The sequence below is a fragment of the Alosa sapidissima genome, chromosome 17 (assembly GCF_018492685.1).
Source record: "Alosa sapidissima isolate fAloSap1 chromosome 17, fAloSap1.pri, whole genome shotgun sequence".
Lineage (NCBI taxonomy): Eukaryota > Metazoa > Chordata > Actinopteri > Clupeiformes > Clupeidae > Alosa > Alosa sapidissima.
Window position 1 is genome coordinate 26029154 of NC_055973.1, and position 20867 is coordinate 26050020.

The window sequence follows — 20867 nt, forward strand, 5'->3', positions numbered from 1 at the left end:
ATTTAACGAAACAACTGTAACTAAGTAAACTGATTGTTTAGCCTACTCTTCAGTAGGCTATGTTCCTAGTAAACAAAATAAAGTCCTGGCGACATCCCCTAAAGGTCCCCTGGCGAACGTCACCTCCTCGACATTGTGTAGGGTTCCCTTAACGTCCCGCAGACCTCTGTTCGGGAGGTCTAAAAGACGTCCCCTAACTTTGAGGGGACATCCTGTAATGGGCACCGCAACGTTATGGGCGCAACGTTTATATTTCCGTAATCACAATAAAAAAAATAAAAAAACATGAATCGTGATATAGCGGTATTCCAGTCTATGGGTTTCACCGTTGCTAGGAGAGAGGTTGACGGAACATGAACAAGCAGTTATGACTTGTATGGCAATTACTCAATCAATTACACTTACCGGTACCTCATGTTTTCACGTCGTACAGTCATGGATGAAATCACGTCCTCCTTGTGCATTACACTTATGATGGACATGGACCTTTATACCGGGCTAGGATGTGCTGCTTTCACATCTACGGTGTCTTTTTCTTAACAACCTACTACAATGTTTAATGGGCATATCCCGTAGCATATTGTTCAAAACATCAGAGTAGGCCTAGGCTAGCCTAAGCTAAATTGTTCAAACCATATTGTTTCAAAATAAAAAAAAACTAATAATAGCCAAAAATACGTAAATGAATCGCAATGCATGCTGGGAAGCTAAACTCAACATGAAATAAAGTACGTTTCACTAGTTCGCCCGTCGGCATGATTGCTATACTGAGTGTATAAGCTAAGCGCGTGTTTGGCATGGTAGCTGGCCGTGGTCATGGAATGCCTGAAGCGGAGATCGCGATAGAGCCGCTTGCACCCCCCAATGTAAGGAGGATGCGTAACTGGGCCATCAGTGAAATGGAGGAGTAAGGGGAGGAGGAGGGATAATTTTGCGAGCGCCGCAGTGTGTGACGTATGGATAAGGAGGCCGGCTTAAATACCCTGGCGGCGGAAGACAGGTGAGTTAATTGCTGTCAATCATCCCTAAGGGCTCCTCCCGAACTTTGTTTAGAAAACATCATGAAATATAACTAGAATGCATTGACGTTATATCCACTCTAAGGCGTTTTCTTGGACCTGTGATCAAACAGGGACAGACTAAAAATAGCCTACTGTATGTAAGCCTATCTTCCTAGAACATTGCAGATAAAGAAAAATGTATCGTTTTCTCTAGGCTATGAATGCTCTTTGTAGCCAACTTTAAGCTGAAATAAATAGATTCCAAATGTTTCTATTCCATGATTTTTTATTCATAAACAGTAAGGCAGAGATCTTCTCCTCCTCGTCAGAAATCATCGGATATGTGCACTCTTCTTTGCTGTTTCCACAAGGAGCTGCTGTGACATAGGGGACAGCTATGCGTGACACTTTTAAACGCGAGCATGCGTCAAATAAATTACAATGACATTTAAACAAGTCACGAAGAAGCAATATCCTTATTTTTTCTGCAATGTAGAGCTAGATCGTTTTGCTTTACAAATAAAGTAGTCACTTCTTTTGCTAGGCAACCCTAAACAAATGCTACGTGGTCTGTTTTTAACATTTGCAATAGTTTTATTGCATCGGATTCAGCTCCAAAAGTCCTTGGTTCAGCCCCAATTCGGCCGTGTGTGTGTTTCTGAAAATAAAACAGATAATAAGTACGTGACTAGGTTAGATAAACCACTGCCTATTTAGAGCATGTTACATGCATCACGTAATGACAGTTATACGTAATGATACAGTAGCTATCAGTTCTTGAATTTCCCCTAGGGATCAATAAAGTATCGATCTATCTATCTATCTATATATCTATCTATCTGAAGAAATGCACATTGTAAGCTAGAAGCTAAGAACAGCGACTTTGCTAACGTTACACCAAGCATCACATCAGCTAACATGAATTTGATAAAATCCATTTCCTAGTTTGTAACGTTATACATTAACGTTAAACTCAAAATGTATGTGCTACATAATTCACATATCTGCAGTGAACCTAGCATACTTTGTTCATAGACCGCAAAACTTCATAAACTGTATGATATGTTGCCTTAGACTACGGTAGGCTAATGCAGCTACTGCGTTAGATAGATAGATACTTTATTTCTTCCCAGAGGAAAATTACAGAACGTTACGTTATACGTTAGCAGCTGACATTATGACAACTTTTCATTCAGTTTCATTCAGTTATTGAAAACTTTATCAGCTACATACACAACCAACAATGTTACTTACTTTCATCGGTGGCCACCAATGGTGCATTTCTTCCGAATGCTGTGGAGTTGACCCTCGACCTCAATGTTGCTATGACGTGTAACGTAAAGTCGCGCATGGATGTGATGTCTCCGTCCTGCAGGCTGTAGCCAGAGCCAGAGTCCTTATTAGACATTCTCTGCCAGAGCGCTCTCAACTCTGCTGCCATGTGTGAATAAACAAAATTCCCCTTGATGTCCCCGGTATAACGTTATTGTCGGGTCCTTAGGACGTCTTTGAAATGACTAAATGCAAATGTCATCCGAGGGACCTGACAGTGACGTCCCCAGAAAGTCCTGCAATAACCAAAGGATAACTTGCTCCGGACGTCAATAAGGTCACCGGAACGTCCGCTGGAAAACATGACGTTCGGGACCAATCGGGGACGTAGTGAATGTCCGCATCAGGTCCGGGGGACGTCCCGTGTTTGTCGGGTTCTCCCTCTCAGGCTGTACAGTAGGCCGACAGTCTGTCCCTCTCAGGCTGTACAGTCTGGCCGACAGAACAGCGCAGCTTGCAGCAGAGAAAGCTCGAGTAGCCGAGAGAGACGCCAAGATTGATCGGTTGAAAGCGGAGGTCAACAACCTCAAACGAGAGCTTCAACAACTCCAAGAGACCAGCCACTTGGAGAGCCACAGAGACATTTTACAGGAGATGAGAGCTGGAATTGGAGAACTTCAGGCGACGCTACGTGAGCAGCGAAGTCATTCGACGCCTGAGAGACCAATCCCCAGGTGCACCTCGACACCAGCTTCAGAATCGCCCTCCTTGCAGAGGTCTCCATTGGCCCTCTCCGTCACACTCAACGACAGCATCCAAGTTCCTAGTCAACACGCAGACGTGACCTTGCGTGATGTTGGTCCCGAAGACCACGCTAAGATTCACCAACAGAGCTACGGCCAAGTGGGCAGATACGGATGCCTGCTCTTCAGGTCCATCGTCACAGAGGATCACTAGTTCCTCTGTGACACAGCACTTTGCCTGGAGCAAAACCACCAACTGGGATGGATCGAAGGGCAAGCGAGCACTGCCGCAGAAAACTTTGTGGTCTCAACACTGCAACAAAAGTTTCCTGCTATGGGGAGGAGTGACCTTTAGGACTGCATCAACAAGATCAACGAATTCCTCCGCACAACACGTAGATCTTCCCAGGGATTAAACGTGCTTTAAATGTAGACAGTAGAATGTAGAATGTAGACTGATCATTATTTCAATAAATATGTTTTCTCTGAAGCATTTTCCCGACTTCGTCTTTCTATAAGCATATTATGGAGATACAGTAGGGTAAAGAACTGGATTTAACTAAACAAATGTAACTAAGTAAACTGATTGTTTACTCTACAGTAGGCTATGTTGTCCCTCTCAGGCTGTACAGTAGGCCTATTGAAAGTAGGCTAATGAGCTCAATAGACACATTAGCGCTTCCAGCCTAATGACTTTCACACATGAATGATTTACAGTAGACACATTAGCGCTCCACGTGTAGCGACGTAGAATAGGCTACAATGTGTGAATGGTGTTCAATGATTTGCCAATATAGTCTTCTACTGGGTTGCATGTAATGTAACAGCAGAGTCTCCGCGGAGAGAGACCCTCTCCAAGTTTCAATTTTGCTGTTGTTGTGAGCTAATAAGCTACGATATGGGAAATACTTTGAATACGACCAGCTCCATAAATTAATGGATTTTCCTTAGCCTGTGCTAGCCTCCACCTTTCCAACAAGTTGTGCGAAAATTGTAGGCTTACCCCAGTTTTTACGATTTTGACAAACATGCGCAGCACATGGAAGCTCTTGATAGCGCATGCCACTAACGTCTATAAAAACAATATATTTATGGAATAAAACTAGACAGGTACTTCGGATTAGCATTGCTATTCATTTTTGTTAAACTAAAATTGGGCATTTAGCCTAACATGCTTCCGGACAATATTGTGTGTCTGCCCTAATTCTGAAGCAGTGGCCACCGCTACAAATGAAGAAAACACAGGGAAGAAAGTTAATGTTTTAAATAGGCTACCAATACAACATGTATAGGCTATCAATACAACATGTAATATGTGAAGTGAAACTGGACAGGCCATAATAACCTCTGACTAGTGTTAAATTGCAATGTGAGTGGCAGCCAGCGAGGGAGAATAGTCGGCAGGAACCCCTGATTCTGATACCATAACAGCATTAATTTTGCTGCGGCCGGCCGCCATGCTAAAATCAACATAAAGGAAACACTGCATGTTTTACTTTACAAACACACACACACACACATCTACTCACACATGGCTCGTAGCGCACACACACACACACCTACTCACACATGGCTCGTAACACACACACACACACACACACACACACACACACACACACACACACACCTACTCACACATGGCTCATAGCACACACACACACACACCACACACACGGCTCGTAGCACGCACACACACACACACATGGCTCATAGCACATCCAGAGGGAGAACAAACAAACGCCTCTGATCCAGCATAAACATGAATGGGCGGAGAAATGGAGAGAGAGATGAATAGACGGGTGGGCAGAGTGATGGATGGACAGATAAATAGACAGGTGGGCAGATAGATGGAGGGATAGATGAATGGAGGGCTGTGGGAGTGTCACAGCGGCCCTGTCCATCTGTTGTCAGCTCTGGCGAGGGTGCGGGATGAGGTTGAGAGAGAGCGAGGATAGAGAGATAGAGAGGGGGAGAGAGCGAGGATAGAGAGATAGAGAGGGGGAGAGAGAGGGAGGATAGAGAGGTGGATTGTGGGAGTTTCTATCCAGTCTGGGGATAATTACAGACTACGGGGAAGGGCCCTCTTTGTGTGCACTAATCCCTGTTAAATGAGAAGAGAGCACTCTCCTCAGATTTCCCCTCTCTCTCTCTCCCTCCCTCTCCCTCTCCCCCTCTCTTCCTCCTCTCTCTCTCCCTCTCCCTCTCTCTCCCTCTCTCTCTCTGTGGTTCTCTTATTATCTCTCCTTCTCCATCTCTCAGTCCATCTCTCAGTCCTTGCTGCGTTGGTTCTGTTCTTTCAATGTATTTTCCGTACTTTCTTGCTTCCCCAACCTTCTCTCTCTCTCTCTCTCTCTCTCTCTCCCATCCCTCTCTCACTCACTCACACACATATCTTGTGAAGTGCAGACACAGCTGAAACAGATTGACAGATTACTGGTGTCACTCTGTTTCCCCTCACTAACTCTGTGTGTGTGTGTGTGTCTGTGTCACTCTGTGTGCCTGTGTGTGTGTGTGGCCTGATGTAAGTCCTTTCACATTACAGAGAGCACGCCACCGCAGCAGCCTTGCCACATTCATCACACCCCTCAACAGGGACAAACACATCATCACATCACAGCTCTCTCCAAGACAGACACAGAGAGAGATGGAGAGACAGAGGGATAGAGAGAGAGAGAGAGAGAGAGAGAGAGAGAGAGAGAGAGAGAGAGAGAGAGAGAGGAGGAAGAGAGAGAGGGGGAGGGAGAGAGAGAGGGGGGCAGAGAAAATGATTGAAGGTGATAAAAATAGAGAAAGAACAGGAGGGTGGGAGGATGGCAGGTCAGGCAGAGATGAAAAGAATGGAGTGAGAGAGAGAAAGATAAAAAGAGAGAGAGAGTGTGTGTGTGTGACGAGAGCAAGCGGAGTAGAGAAGTGAGTGAGTGGCAGGGGAAAGGTGTGTATTCTAATGGCGAGAAGGAGAGGAGCCAGTGTCACTCTATGGCTTTGTCAAATGCGAGGGCTGTGACACCACACGCTAAACGCCTTTTATTCCTCCAGACCTTTGTCTGTGTGTGTGTGTGTGTGTATGTGTGTGTGTGTTGTCCTCTGTATGTGTGGCCAGATGCTTTGTGGTCTGCCGTAGCCCTGTCAGAATGCTTTACGGCTGAGGGGCTGTGTGCTTATCATCTCTTACGGGGCAGTGCAGCTATTTATTTAAACTGAGCCACAGGACGGCAGGGTTATACACACATGCACAAACACACACACACACACGCTTTTAAACAGGCTGATTGAAGGTGGTGCAATGAAACCAAAAAGGAATGCAGAATTGCACCACGGGAAATGCCTGTGTGTGTGTGCAGGTGTGTGTGTGTGTGTGTGTGTGTGTGTGCACTCTGTGCAGATGTGTGATTGTGTGTGTGTGTGTGTGTGCAGGAAGCAGTGCTGTAGATTCTGTGATGTGACTGTTAACCTTTTTGGGCCTGAAGGACTTTTTCAACTGCAGTGCAATCCTGTGGAAAACTTTCTCTCACAACTCCAAAAGCTTTTAAGCCCATCACATCACACAGGCTAAGCTCATCGCCAGACCCTGTTGGAGAAGGGCCCACGTTCAACACACATTTTTTGTGTGTGTGTGTATGTATGTACAGTATGTGTGTGTGTGTGTGTGTGAGTGTGAGAGAGAGAGCCTGTAAATGTGTGTGTACATTTAGCTTAATAAGTGTGTAGCACGGCTAGTAAAGAAGCCATACTTATCCAAATATTTATACGTATGCTTCTATTATGGCAAGAGTATTATGGTATTACAAAATCATCCTTGTATGAGTGTTAATGTGTGTGTGTGTGTGTGTGTGTGTGTCTTTTTAGGTGTGTATCAGTTCAGCATTCCTGAGTCGGCACAGCCAGGCTCAGTGATCGGCGTTCTTCACGCGCGGGACAACGATGTAGGCAGGAACGCAGAGATGGAGTACAAAATCACCAGCGAGGACGGACGCGACATCTTCAAGATCAGCACCGACAAGGACACTCAGGAGGGGGTCCTCACCCTTAACCGAGTGAGCATTTATTTACCAAGTTACAGAGAAGCAGAAATGAGCAGAAACATTAGCTTCTGTCCTCTCCAATCTGGACCATGGGCTGAAATAAGAAGTTGTATAAACCTAATTTAGTACTAGTAATAAACTTTATTTATTTAGCCTCTCGGAAAGTTCATTGAGGGAATGCCTCATTTACAATAATGCCGAGATTACATGATCACATTAACAAACAACAAATAATTGAAAATAAGATAAAACAATTTGTCAACGTTTCGGTTTTGACACAGTTGCACAAGAGACCTACTCAAATTCATTATTAATGGGAGATATTCGTCATGATTTGTTACTAATGGAGATGCCATCTAGGGGATACTCCATGTACTACATCACTGTTGAAGTTTGCGTGACTCACGCGCATCCCATTGGTCCTTATTCGTCCAGCACGTGGACTACGAGACCAAGCGCATGCACACGCTGCGGGTGCAGGTGGACAACCGCTACCTGGACCCACGCTTCCGCTCTCTGGGGCCGTTCCACGACACGGCACTGGTCAAGGTGGCGGTGGAGGACGAGAACGAGCCGCCCGTCTTCCAGCGGTCGTCATACGTGATGGAGGTGCTGGAGAGCGCCCCCGTGGGCACCATCGTAGGGGCAGTCAGCGCCATGGACCCCGACAATAACCGCAGCCCTGTCAGGTATGTAGAAACACACACACACACACACACAAAGACTCACACACAGACATGTAACGGATGCCAGCTAGCTTAGATGTGCGTGTAGAACGTTGGTAAACCCAGCTAGCTTAGATGTGCGTGTGGAACGTTGGTAACATCTCATTGCATGAAAGCTAGTAGCCTGGGCTTTTAGCTCAATTGTCAGCACGCTCGACTCCCGGTCCACTGAATCGCGCAGGTTCAACACAACGCAGGTTTCAGACACACACACACACATACACTCTCCCTCTCTGTGAACTGAATGCACTTTTGCTGCCAACAAGGTGAGAGAGTAGAGGAGACCCAGTGGGCCACTTCACCAAAACAGCCGCTTGCTCTCCTGAACTGATCAAATCAAGGAACCTTTTTTTAGACTTTAAACAAGAAATAACAGGAAATTCAACTTCATGTAGAACACATTAAATACAAATCACGTACACACACACACACACACACACACACACACATAAAGCCATCCTCCTAGCTCCTGCTTCTCTGCGCTCACGGAAACATACTGCTTCCAGTAACCACCATGGGTCCTACCTAAAAGCCGTCCACCTGGTGCCAGCAAAAGCCAACATGGGCACCACAGCCTGGCTCCACCACAGGACTTCCTGTGTGCGTACATAATATTGGGATGTGTCTGGTGTGGGTGGGACGAGTGTGTTTGTGTGTGTGTGTGTGTGTGTGTGTGTGTGTGTGTGTACGTATGTGTGTGTCTGTGTGGTAAGTAGATCTCGGTGTGTGTGTGTGAGCGCGTTGGATGGTGGTAGGTGTGTGTGTGTGTGTGTGTGTGTGTGTGTGTGTGTGTGTGGGGGGGGGGGGGTCCTGCTGAGAACAGCTCCTCTGGACTGGCATTAAAAGGCCATTATCTCCCGGCGCTAATCGGAGGAGGAGTCTGCCGCCCACTGAATTATGGCGGATATTAGCAAAGCAATTAGCCATTGAACAAACGCCACCAACCAAATGAGAAGAGAAGCACGGTACAGCTGGGAAGATGAGGAGGGGGGAAGAGATAGAGCCAAAGAGAGAGAAAAGGAGAGAGAGACAGAGAGAGAGAGAGAGAAGAGGGGGAAAGGTAATTTAGCGATCTGATAAAAACTCGGAGGTTGACAGTCAGGGTGTGGAGATGGTTGTGTAGTGGATGAAGGAGGGGATTGGGGGTGGGGGGGGCTTCAGAGTTTCAGAAAGAGCCACACGTTCTCCGTACACACACACACACCCGTGGGGAGGGTAACATCCTCCTCCCATTTCCTGTGCCGCTTGTCCAGGCCATTAATCAAACTGATATATGGTGTTCATCGGAGAGCACACGAGAGAGAAACAAAACACAAACGTGTAACCTGTGTGTGTGCGTACACACACACGCACACAGTCGGTCGCACGCACGCACGCACGCGCACACGCACGCGCACACACACACACACACACGCACACACACACACACACACACACACACACACACCGTATCTGCGCATGTGTATTCCCCCCTCTAGCGATCAGTGTCTGCGATTAAAACCCTTGGGTCACACTATTATCTTATTAGAGTGTGCGCGCGGCAGAAGTGTGTCAGCCTCCTGCATTAGCCACTCCCGCCACCACGGCCAGACGCTCTCCAAAGTTCTAAATAGGTCAGACGCCCCGGATCTCCGTGGCAACGCCGGCCCAGGCTAATGATAAACTTCATTAAGCAGCGAGAGAGAGAGAGAAGGGCATACTTACCTGTGCCCTGGTCTCCTTGGGGCCGAGGAAAGGCACCTCGGGCTAATAATGACTAATACTGCCATTACGCGGACGCACTGTTAACAACGGACCTTAGATGTTCCGCTGGCGGGATCATTTCATTTTTGCTTCATGCGCGTTCATGGCTATTCAATTATTTTCATGGGGTTTCACAAATAGGCTTCATTAGCCAGGAGACTGAACCATGTAGAAAACTATCCCTCCATCAGACTGTTAGCGTTGCGTTGTAACAGTGACTTACTGTACAGGTTCGTGATTGTGTGTTGGAAGAGAGAGCTTGACCTCGCCTGCGTCCTGCTCCTGACTGTTGGTCTCCTTTTGTGGGGCAGGTACTCTGTCGACCGGCACACAGATATGGACCGCGTCTTCAATGTGTACCCGGGGAACGGCTCGGTCTACCTTCAGAAGACCCTGGACCGTGAAACGCTACCCTGGCACAACATCTCCATCAGGGCAGAGGAGTTCAGTAAGTCAGCTACTGCCAAACATCAAAACCCACTTCTGCTGCAACTTTTAATACCAATTTCAAACTCTAATGCCAACAAGAGGTCTTAAAATCAGGCCTGAGATGACAAGGCTAAATCAGCTGGTTTTGATGTGCACTTGCATAACTTCTAACACTTGATCTGAAGTGCTGTGACACAGTTGTTACATAAGCAAGCTGAGGGATTAATCAACATTTGGTTGGCGCTCCCATCTGACTTAAGAGCGTGAAGCATGTCTTAATGTTATGCTGAACACTGCTAATCCTCTTCATCCTTTCAGTTTTTCGAGGGATCAATCCCCAGAAATCCCATAATAGTTACCCTTAGTTACGGTTGCATGCGGTCTGCTTGTGTCCTCTCCCAGACAATCTGAACCAGATCAGCCGGGTGCCCGTATCCATCAAAGTCCTGGATGTCAACGACAACCCCCCGATCTTCGCCACCTTCTACGAGACCTTTGTCTGTGAAAACGCCAAAGCTGGACAGGTAAATGCCAGCCCCCCCCCCCCCCCTCCAAACAGACACACACACACACACACACACACACACACACACACACACACACCCACACACACACACACACACACTCCTCCTTTTCTTTTTACTCTGTTTTCTCTGTACTTGTCATACCAGTCTCGTCCGTTCCTTCTACATTCTACCCTCAACACTCCTCCCCTCTTACATCTCTCTGTCTTCTCCTCCTCCTCCGTGAGTGATGCATCCTTTCTGTTTCTCTCTTCTGATCGCTCTCTCCATCTTTCTCACTCCATCACCACCCCCCACCCACCCCCCCCAAGCACAGATGCCACCGATGTGTGTCTCTGAGGGTGACCTTCCTCTGGGGACAGAAATGTGATAAACCTGACTTGGGGAATGAGAATGTGGAGAGGAGGCTATGTGTGGGGGGAGAGAGGGGGAGAGAGAGAAAGAGAGAGAGACAGAGAGAGAGAGAGAGAGAGAGAGAGAGAGAGAGAGAGAGAGAGAGAGAGAGAGAGAGAGAGAGAGAGAGAGAGAGAACATGCTGTACTGTAACTCAGGCACTCCGAGGCACACACAGAGGTTTTCTGTAGCCTCCATCACAACCGTTTCAGTACATTAATAAACCATTCAAGTCCGTTATCTCATAAAGTTATGAACATGTAAAGATGAATTCAGTATGCCATGAAATGTGCGCTCCTCACATTCTCAACCTCAGAATGCTTTTACACCTCATCGCGGATTCAGATGCTAAAGAAAATTGAGCAGAAAATGTGACAGAATCAGACTTTGATGGAGAAATACGTAAGGGCTGTCACTAATGTGCTAATGTGTGTGTGTGTGTGTGTGTGTGTGTCTGGTGTCTCAGAGGATTCAGATGATCAGCGCCACTGATCCAGACGAGCCAATCGGGGGTCAGCGCTTCTCGTTCCGTCTAGCGCCTGAAGCCTCGGTCAAAGCCAACTTCACAGTCCGAGACAATAACGGTGTGTTCCCATGACAACAGGCACCATCTGCGGCCGTAATGAGAACATTCATAATGCATTAATTAGGAGTTATAGCTCTTTCAAATAAGATTTATTCCCTCTCCCCACTCCTGACAGAGAGCAGAATGTGTCATAAATCATTACAGATCCAGACTTAAAGTTTTAACTTCTTTAACTTCGCTTCATTCCTCACACATGCGCATGATTTCTTCATATCATTCTCTTACACAGGCCATAATAAGATTTCATCATGTAAGTATGGCAGTAGAAAAAGGTTAGATGTGAGACGCAGTTCACTAGGCAGTCAGTGAGTCTCACCACACCACACTGTGATGAAACCCTGGGTTAGGTCATGACTGGCCAGCGCGCGTTCTCAGCGGGAGCTAATTAACTCTGTGCTGAATGTCGAACAGACAACACGGCGATGATCCTGACGCTGCGCAGCGGCTACAGCCGCCTCCACCGCAGCCGCTACCTCATCCCCGTGGTGATCGCGGACGGCGGGAGCCCCATGCTGAGCAGCACCAACACGCTGACCGTGCGCGTGTGCTCGTGCGACCGCGACGGCAACATGAAGCTGTGCAACGCCGAGGCCCAGGCACTGACCGCTGGCCTCAGCACCGGAGCACTGGTGGCCATACTGCTGTGCGTCTGCATACTACTGAGTAAGTACTACAGTACGCACACAGCACTGCTCAGAGTGGCAGAATACACCACAGTCTAGCTCTCTGTACTATTTTATTATAGGCTACTCTACATCATCCCCTTGGAATTATAAGGTTCTATCTGCATTCTGAATAGTTCCGAGGTAGCATTGATCTCCAAAGTTTTAGAATTCCCTAGAATTATTGATAAGTGGAACAAGCCTCTTTAGACATTATGTCCAAAAATACACAACTTCTGAAGTTGTCACAGAATAAGAATGTCAAGTACCGTAACTCAATTTTGACAAAAATGTCAGATAGAACCTTATTCATTCTAAACAATATGGCAATATGATCATTGATACTATGCTACTGGACTGTAGCACAATGTAGGAATTTTCTTTTCATCATTTTTCAACACACTGGCCAGTGACCACTCATTTACACCCACTTACACATTTACGCCCACTGTAGTGCTAAAGGGTACCTAGCTAATCAAAGACAGATGAAATGGCTCATACACCGGCAACAACCAGACAGTCTGCATGTGCATTGGCAATGTCAGAAACCCCATTGTCTGTACTATGAGTTATTGCGCAACATAATTCATTTGGAGACATTATTTGAAGGGGGAAGAACCACATTGTGTTGTGTCAAGAAAAGTGTATTTCTTTCTATTTTGATATGTAGATCAATAATGTTCTAATCAATATCTAGCTATCTTGTCATCAATAACAACACAGCATCATATGCCATATAAGTGCTGTGAAGGATATGTCATATGAAACATGGTGGCCCATAGAGGACAATAGCGTAATTGTCCTCTATGGGCCACTAAAGTGATCTTGTGCTTATCAACAACAAATCAAAACAACAAATCAAATATACTTTGTCCAGGCACAAAATGACTTCTTGTTGGATGTTCTGTGCTGATCTTAAATGGAAAGGCATAACTGTTGTGATTCAGAGAAAACAAGCATGTGCAATACTCTTCTCTGTCATTGTTGTTGGTCAATATTTTAGTTTTTGACTCTGCAACCTTAAAGTGTTATGGTGTGTGTGTGTTTGTGACTATCTCTTGTGCTAAACCCAACCCAATATCTTCCCTGTCCCTGTAACCTTGATGTCTGTCATCATAGTAGTCATGGGTCAGTTTCTGTGTTGTCCACGGTCATTATGCTGTCGCTGTCGCTGCCTCTGCGCTTCACAAACTCATCTTGTTGCCGCTCTCCTTCGCTGCCTCTCTTCCCTTGCCCCTTCATATTTCAATGTCACTTTTTGGTATTGTTTCGGGAGTCCTTGAGAATCATGTTGTTATCCCTGCTCTTTTCCATATAACAACTCCTGCTGCTGCTGCTGCTGCTTCTGCTGCCATCCCTCCCGCTCTCTCTCTCTCTCTCTCTCTCGCTCCCTCTCTCTCTCCCTCAGTCTTTCTGAGCCCACTTTTCTCTTCATCTCTGAGCTAGTGTTGTCATTTGTCTCCATATCGATCTCTGCTTTTCTCACTCTCCCTTTCTTTGTTGCACCTTTTTTTTAGTTTTTTCTTTTTACTTTCTCCTCAATGTCATGTTGTTCGCTGTCTCCATAGTGACCATGTTGTCGCCTCTCTCTCTCTCTCTCCCCCCTTCTTCTCTTCCCCCTCTTTTGTCATCCCTTTCTCTCTCGCTCTCTCTAGTGCTGGTGGTGCTGTTTGCCGCCCTGCGGCGTCAGCGTAAGAAGGAGCCGCTGATCATCTCCAAGGAGGACGTGCGCGACAACGTGGTCAGCTACAACGACGAGGGTGGCGGCGAGGAGGACACGCAGGCCTTCGACATCGGCACGCTGCGAAACCCCGAGGCGCTGGAGGACAGCAAGCTGCGCCGCGACATCATGCCCGACGCCCTCTTCTCCCCGTTGCCGCGGAGACCGCCCCCGTCCGCGGTCGCCGGCGCGGCGCCAGGGGCCCTCCGGGACAACGCCGACGTGCGGGACTTCATCGCCCAGCGGCTGGCGGAGAACGACTCGGACCCGACGGCGCCGCCGTACGACTCGCTGGCCACCTACGCGTACGAGGGCAGCGGGTCGGTGGCGCACAGCCTCAGCTCGCTGGAGTCGGCCGCCAGCGACGGTGACCACGACTACAACTACCTGAGCGACTGGGGCCCGCGCTTCAAGAAGCTCGCCGACATGTACGGCACCGAGGACAGCGACAAGGATTCATAACGCCGCCGCGTGAGTGACCACCAGGGACTTGGAGGAGGAACGGTCAAGAAAAAACACACACACACACACACACACACACACACACAACAAACAGTCCCTTACACAAACTCGGTCTCTCTCTCTCTCACACACATACACACACACAAATAAACTAGAGCGGACATTGTGCACTGTGCAGGCTCTGGGGACACACTGCCCCCAGTGGCTCAGACATGCGTCACGAGAAAGACGGGAACTCCTGCAAAGGCTTCGACTTTCTATCTTCTTTTCTCTTTTCTGTTGTCTTTTCTTTTCCCCCAAGTGCCCTTTTTAAAAAGAACCGCTGTCACACCACTAAGCCTGAGCCTTTGGGACAACCAGGAAGTACCTCTCATCGCTTGACCTCAAGCCGTGCAGAACAGAGCCCCGACCTCTGACCTTTGAATCCTGGGCTGATATTAGTCAGTATTAGTTGCTCCCGCTCAGAGCAGTGAAGACCTCTGATGAAGAAAAAAAAAACAACAAAAAAAAACATGAGTGACAGACTTCTCTTCTCAGCCCTGACTCTGTATAGGAAATACTTTTACTTTTGTCCTGTCTTTTTAATTTTCTCAAAGCATCTGTTACACTTATGGAAAAGTGGGCAGTTATGAAGATGTATTCACATGCACATGCACACACACACACACAGACACACACACAAATTCATAATCACCCACAACCCATGCTGAAGCTAATAGACACATCACAGTGTTTTGGGGGAGGGGATGTATTGGCGTATTGTGAGTTTGATGACTATGTTTACTGTAACTCAGATACAATATGCTGCCTTATTGTGTTTGTTGGTTAGACACACACACACACACACACACACACACACACAGTAGACACAGAGAATTCTCCACAGTCGCCAGGTTCAACACAAAAATACCTTTGGACCCCCACTTCACTTAAAATCACACCTCAATATACACCAAAATAAACATCTCAAATCCAAAAGACATCAAAAGTGTAAATCAAGTGTAAATCAACCCATAATGCTCCAATGCAAAGCAATGCATAATGCTAAATGGTTGAAGCTAGAAAAGGTTTTATGTGTGTGTGTGCGTGTATGTAATTGAGTGAGAAAATTCTGTTAGTTATTCTTGACTGCACTAGGTGAAGCGTCACTGTTCCAGACAAAGCGCGGGTCTCTTAAACTAGTCTGTCGACTCCAAATGGCACAGCTTGGTTTCGGTCCAGATACTCTACACAAAAGAGGTAAGCAGTGTGAAGTAGTGAAGTGAGAAGGAAAAGAAACTGTCAATGAAAAAAAAAAGTGGAAAGATGTTGTAGAAAAGGAAAAAGAGCAGTTAGAGATTTAATCTTACAGGGCAAGATGGTAAAATCAATAGAACCGAAAGAGAAAGATTTGAGACAAACTGCATCCAAACACACACACACACAGACACACACACACAACCGTTTGGTAGAGCCAAGCACTTTGATAGGTCCGAAGAAATGCAACCAAGCAAAGACTGCAATATTCCCCAGGTCACATTGTCCAAATCCTCACAGGTCATTAATTACACATCAATTACTCATTTATAAACACATGAATACTGTAATTACAACCCACTCCACTCAACCATCTCTCTTAGGCTACACATAGGAGTCAAAAAATATTTCAACACACACACACAAACCATTCCACCTATTATATACTAGCTAATATGACACTGTTTTCCAGTAGCCGGTGGATTAGTATAGACAGTCGGTGGGGAGGGGAGGGTTAGACACGTTTGTGGTGACTATTTGTGAAAGCACTTAATTTGGCTTCTTTACAAGCCTTTAGCTGAGAGCTTTTTACACAGACTGGAGACAAATGTTGCTGGATTACCACACATTAACAAGAACACTACTGAAGACGAAGGCGGATGATCATCGGAGTGGTTTTGTTGTTGTTGTTATCGCTGTGACAGGAGACTGAAGGAACTCGGAAAATATCGTACATACAGAGAAAACGGACAAGGTGGTCTTCCACTCCGGGACGTGGAACAAACAAATGAACAAATGACAGAACGGAACGGACGACCGTCAGGATCACTAGACAGCTTTGTGTGCGCGTGCGCACTCTCTCTCTCTGAATGTTTGTGTAGATACAGGAAGCCTGGCTGCAGAGCCTGCCCGTGTGTCTCATGTCCCGTGGGTGAAGTCGTGTAGTCTGACTGTGCGAGTTTGTGCATTTTATTTTTATTTTGGGGGGAGGGTGGGGTGGGGGGGGGGGTGGGGGTCCTCTTTTCTTTTCTTTGTCGCTTCGACTGCGAGAGCATCACACAGGCAGGTGCCTCCACCAGTCATCTACGCTTTGTACGATGTGATATTTTGTACCAAAATATTTATATAACTCTGTATGATTAAAAATATGTTGAAAGTCCAGTCTGCTGAGTGTTTGTGTGTGTGTGTGTGTGTGTGTGTGTGTGTGTGTGTGTGTGTGCGTGCGCGCGCACAAGCACACACTGTTGGGAGAGAGGCGCAGTACAAACAGGCATCGTTGTGGACAAGGCTTCTGTGCTAGAGGGCTACTCTGCACACCTGAGCAGAACGTGAGGAGAGAGAGAGAAAGCGAGAGAAAGCGAGAGAGAGCTGGTTTCATAGCCTGATTACATGCTAACCAAACGGAAGTGACTCTTAATTAGACACAATCTATAATTAAGATCTTTTGGCAACAGAAATTCGCAGAGCGAGCAAGAGAGAAAGACCAAATATGAGAATGGGAAGGAATAATGGTTGAGGAGAGGGGGAAAAATGAAATTGTTTGCAGTGCAGAAGCAGATGCAAGGCAGATGGTTCCATTTTAGATAATATTCTGTTTAATTGAATCCGATTAACCCTCTCAGCGCTGGGTAGCACAGCAGAGTTCCCCTGCTGCTGATAGGCTGGTCAGCTCCACTGTCCTGCTGCCTTTGGATGTGAACACACAGGCTGAGTCAGCTACAGCTACCAGCATTCGCCATGGCAACAGAACACAATTACAAGAATAAACTAGCCAAAAAGTTGGAATTCATTTCTGTTGCGATTTATTACCAAGACAAGGGTATCTTTTAAAACATATACACAGACAACTCCATTACATACAAAACACACGCACACAGCTTCAAATACATTAGAAAAGTTTAGAGAGAACATCCAGAAAAACACAAATAATCATCAGAGTTCCACTAAGTACCACCTCAATGTGAATTTTCAGAACCACCTCTTGAATACTCAAAAGTGTTGTGATGAATTCTATGAGGGGGCAAATATAAGTACACTGCTAGTCTCTGTTCAACTGTTTGATTGCAAAGCCTTCTTTCCACATGTACTACAGAATTCCTGACAAAAATGTTGTGGCCATTTTGGCAACATTAAAAATTGCCTCAGAAGTTCCCCATTGTCCAAGTCTGTGAATAAAGACTGCTAGTAGCTTATTACATCTAATGCATATGGACTCTTTTCAGTAAAGTTCAGATTTGCATAAAATTATGTTGCTTTGTTTCTCACACAAAGGTGTCTAATGGCGTTTGAACATTTGAAGCATAGAGTTCTTTTATAGATGTTTTCTTTATTTCTTTGGAGAAGGAAACACAAGGCCGCTGTGAATCCAAAGTGTATAGAAAGGGCTTGGCTTTACCATTTCACTGGGGAGAACAACCCCGCAATAGAACAGCCAGGGAATGACCGTGAGTGGACAGAATGTCCATTCTTGCATGACCCATCCCTTTTGACATGATGGTGATGAAACAGTTCAATCCCAATGATGAAGCCTTGGACATAATAACACATTGAGATGCTGGCGTACGTGCCTTCCCGGTCGGGCACCGTTTCCCCCTGTGATGACATCACTTCCTGCCATCCTCGCCGTCATCGCTCTCCCGTTCCTGTCGCTCGCGTTCTCTCCTCATCTCCTTCAGCTCCTGCCGATACTTCCTCTCGATGAAGCGCTTCTGGTGGGCCATCTGTGGGAAGTTATCTGGACACACGCACACACACACACACACACACACACACACACACACACACACACACACACACACACACACACACACACACACATCAGCAGGAGCACAGGCAGGTTAATCTATCTACTTCGGGTCAGTGGTTTTGCTGGCTGGTCAAAATCATTGCCCGATGGCTGTTCAGGGCTAAACAAGAGTCCATTATTACACATCTACCATTTAATGGTCTACCCATTTATGGCAACAGACAAAGAGGCATCTTCCCACCATGACATTTTCATGTGTGTGTGTGCGTTATTCCATAATTCGGGGTACATTTTGCGGTAGACATATGTGCCTTTTGACTGAGAGAAACAGATTAATAGTGAAATGTAATCTGTTAAGCTGCAGCTCTGCTGTCACAGTGCATCTGCATCAAAGCACCAAAAGCACCAACAAATGTACACACACACACACACACACACACACACACAGGTAGCCATGCATGTACACCCTCCCTCCAATACAACACCCACTACTCGGGCTTGTACTGACACTCCGTAGGAAGGACCTCCATTTGACAAACCTCCGCATGTACTCCGGAGGTTATATCTGAAAGCGCTAAGGGGTAAACAACACACACACACACACAACACACACACAGAGAGAGAGAGAGAGGAGAGAGAGAGAGAGAGAGAGAGAGAGAGAGAGAGAGAGAGAGAGCAAGCAGCACAAGTCACACATATTCTAAAATTGCTGCCCTTTCCATGTCTTCTTTCAAGACAGAACCCACTTCAAATCTCAACAGTTGAAAGTAGAGAGGGGAAACAAAGAAGAGAGGAGGGAGAGGACACACAAGACTCGGAGATGACCGTCACTACTCCGTCTGTTACAGGATGACTCATGCATGTTGGTGCTGTTTGTTTGTCTGTGTGTGTGTGTGTGTGTGTGTTGAGCATTCGTGCTTGAAAGTAAGTCTGCGTAGGTGGACATTCGTGGTTGTTTTGGTGATCATGATTCGTGATAGGTGGCTTGTGCACATCGTTTCTGTCTGTATGTGTATGTCTACATATGTTTGTATGTGTGTGTGTGTGGGAGGCCTCTCCTCATTGATGGCGTGTGTGTGTGTGTGTGTGTTGTGTGTGTGCGTGTGAGAGAGAGAGAGAGCGAGGAGAGAGAGAGAGAGGAGAGAGGAGAGAGAGGAGAGAGAGAGAGAGAGAGAGAGAGAGAGAGAGAGAGAGTGTGTGTGTGGGGGGGGGAGGCCTCTCCTCACTGATTGTGTATGTGTGTGTGTGTGTGTGAGAGAGAGAGTGTGTGTGTGTGTGTGTGTGTAATGCTTTGTTTAACTTCACTGTGTTGCCAGAGTTTGGACCCAATGGTGGGGGTGCCGTCACTAACCCTCTCAGATGCGCAATCAAATATGCACACACATATACACACACACACACACACACATATATGCACACACGCACACGGACACACACACACACACGCATGCACGCACGCACGCGCCACGCACACACAAACCCACACAGGCACACATAGCCCAGTAGTTCTAGAAAACCATCACCACCATCGCTTCATTTTTTTACTCAAACACACACACAGTACACACACACATAAGATGATGATCAAACACACGCAGATACACAAACACACTCCACCAGAGGTGAAAATACAATGGCTCTCAGGACTTCTAATGGCATGCATACAAGCACACAGGGAAACAGAATGACAAACTCACACAGACTACTCTCTCTGCCACACAAAGACAAACACACACTCACAGCTAACAATGACAGATCACATAAGACACTCTCACACATAACATGTTTACAAATGGACAACAACACTCAGTCTCTCTCACACACACACACACGCACACGCGCACACACACACACACACACACACACACACACACACACACACACACACACACACACATAATGAAGCAGACATACACACACACACACACTCAGGAAGGGGATGCAGACAAAGTAGACCCTCAACTTGTCTGAAATGGTTAGTAATTGAATCAGGCAAAAAAAATAAAAAGCTAAAGAGCGCTTGTTGTCGGCGTCAATAATGAACAATCCTCCCCCCTCATTCACTTTACACACAGGACACTACGGTCACCATTTACCCAGAATCCCTTATTCCCTCCTGCTCTGTTCATATTATGATGCTCTTGTCTTTCAATGTATTTTTTATGTGTGAGTCGGTATTTCTATATGAGTAACTAATGAAGTATGTTATCTAAGTCTATCTAATGAAGTATGTTATCTAAGTCTATCTAACATAGACTTAGATAACAAATTAAGATTTAATATGCAAAAACATTTAACTTGATTTCCACAAATGTTTTTTTAACTATTGTGAATTTCAGGTAATATAAATCAATCTCTGGATATATTTCAATCTTTAATGCTGGAAATGTGATTGGCAGACTCTAAATAAATTAGTGTGTGTGTGTGTGTGTTGTGTGCGCGCGCGTGTTCACGTGTGTGTGTGTGTGTGTCTAACGGTGGAGAAAACCTCTCTGATGGGAAGATAAGGGGAGGAGGGGCTTAAGGAAAGTAGAGAGGAAAGGGTGTGAGCACGAGAAGAAACAGATAAAGGGAGAGTGGACAGACGAGTGGACAGGGCCATA

General features: G+C 46.3%; 2 protein-coding genes across 4 annotated transcripts in view; one reads left to right on the forward strand and one right to left on the reverse strand.

Annotated features, from left to right (window-relative positions):
• LOC121687951 (cadherin-6-like) overlaps positions 1-16679 on the forward strand; it is a 24455-nt gene extending 7776 nt beyond the window's left edge. The window contains exons 4-11 of one of the 2 annotated variants that reach the window (XM_042067187.1): positions 6863-7050; positions 7474-7727; positions 9818-9954; positions 10338-10459; positions 11319-11436; positions 11850-12101; positions 13223-13228; positions 13756-16679. In XM_042067187.1, coding sequence (XP_041923121.1) covers positions 6863-7050; positions 7474-7727; positions 9818-9954; positions 10338-10459; positions 11319-11436; positions 11850-12101; positions 13223-13228; positions 13756-14282 — 1604 coding nt within the window. In that variant the 3' untranslated portion in view covers positions 14283-16679. Of the gene's footprint in view, positions 1-6862; positions 7051-7473; positions 7728-9817; positions 9955-10337; positions 10460-11318; positions 11437-11849; positions 12102-13219; positions 13229-13755 lie in introns of both variants that reach the window. The other variant, XM_042067188.1, reaches the window with a different exon arrangement.
• Positions 16680-17303: 624 nt separating this feature from the next.
• Positions 17304-20867, reverse strand: part of drosha (drosha ribonuclease III) — an 87588-nt gene continuing 84024 nt past the window's right edge. For both annotated transcript variants that reach the window (XM_042067186.1, XM_042067185.1), the window contains exon 32: positions 17304-18252. In XM_042067186.1, coding sequence (XP_041923120.1) covers positions 18122-18252 — 131 coding nt within the window. In that variant the 3' untranslated portion in view covers positions 17304-18121. The remainder of the gene's footprint in view (positions 18253-20867) is intronic.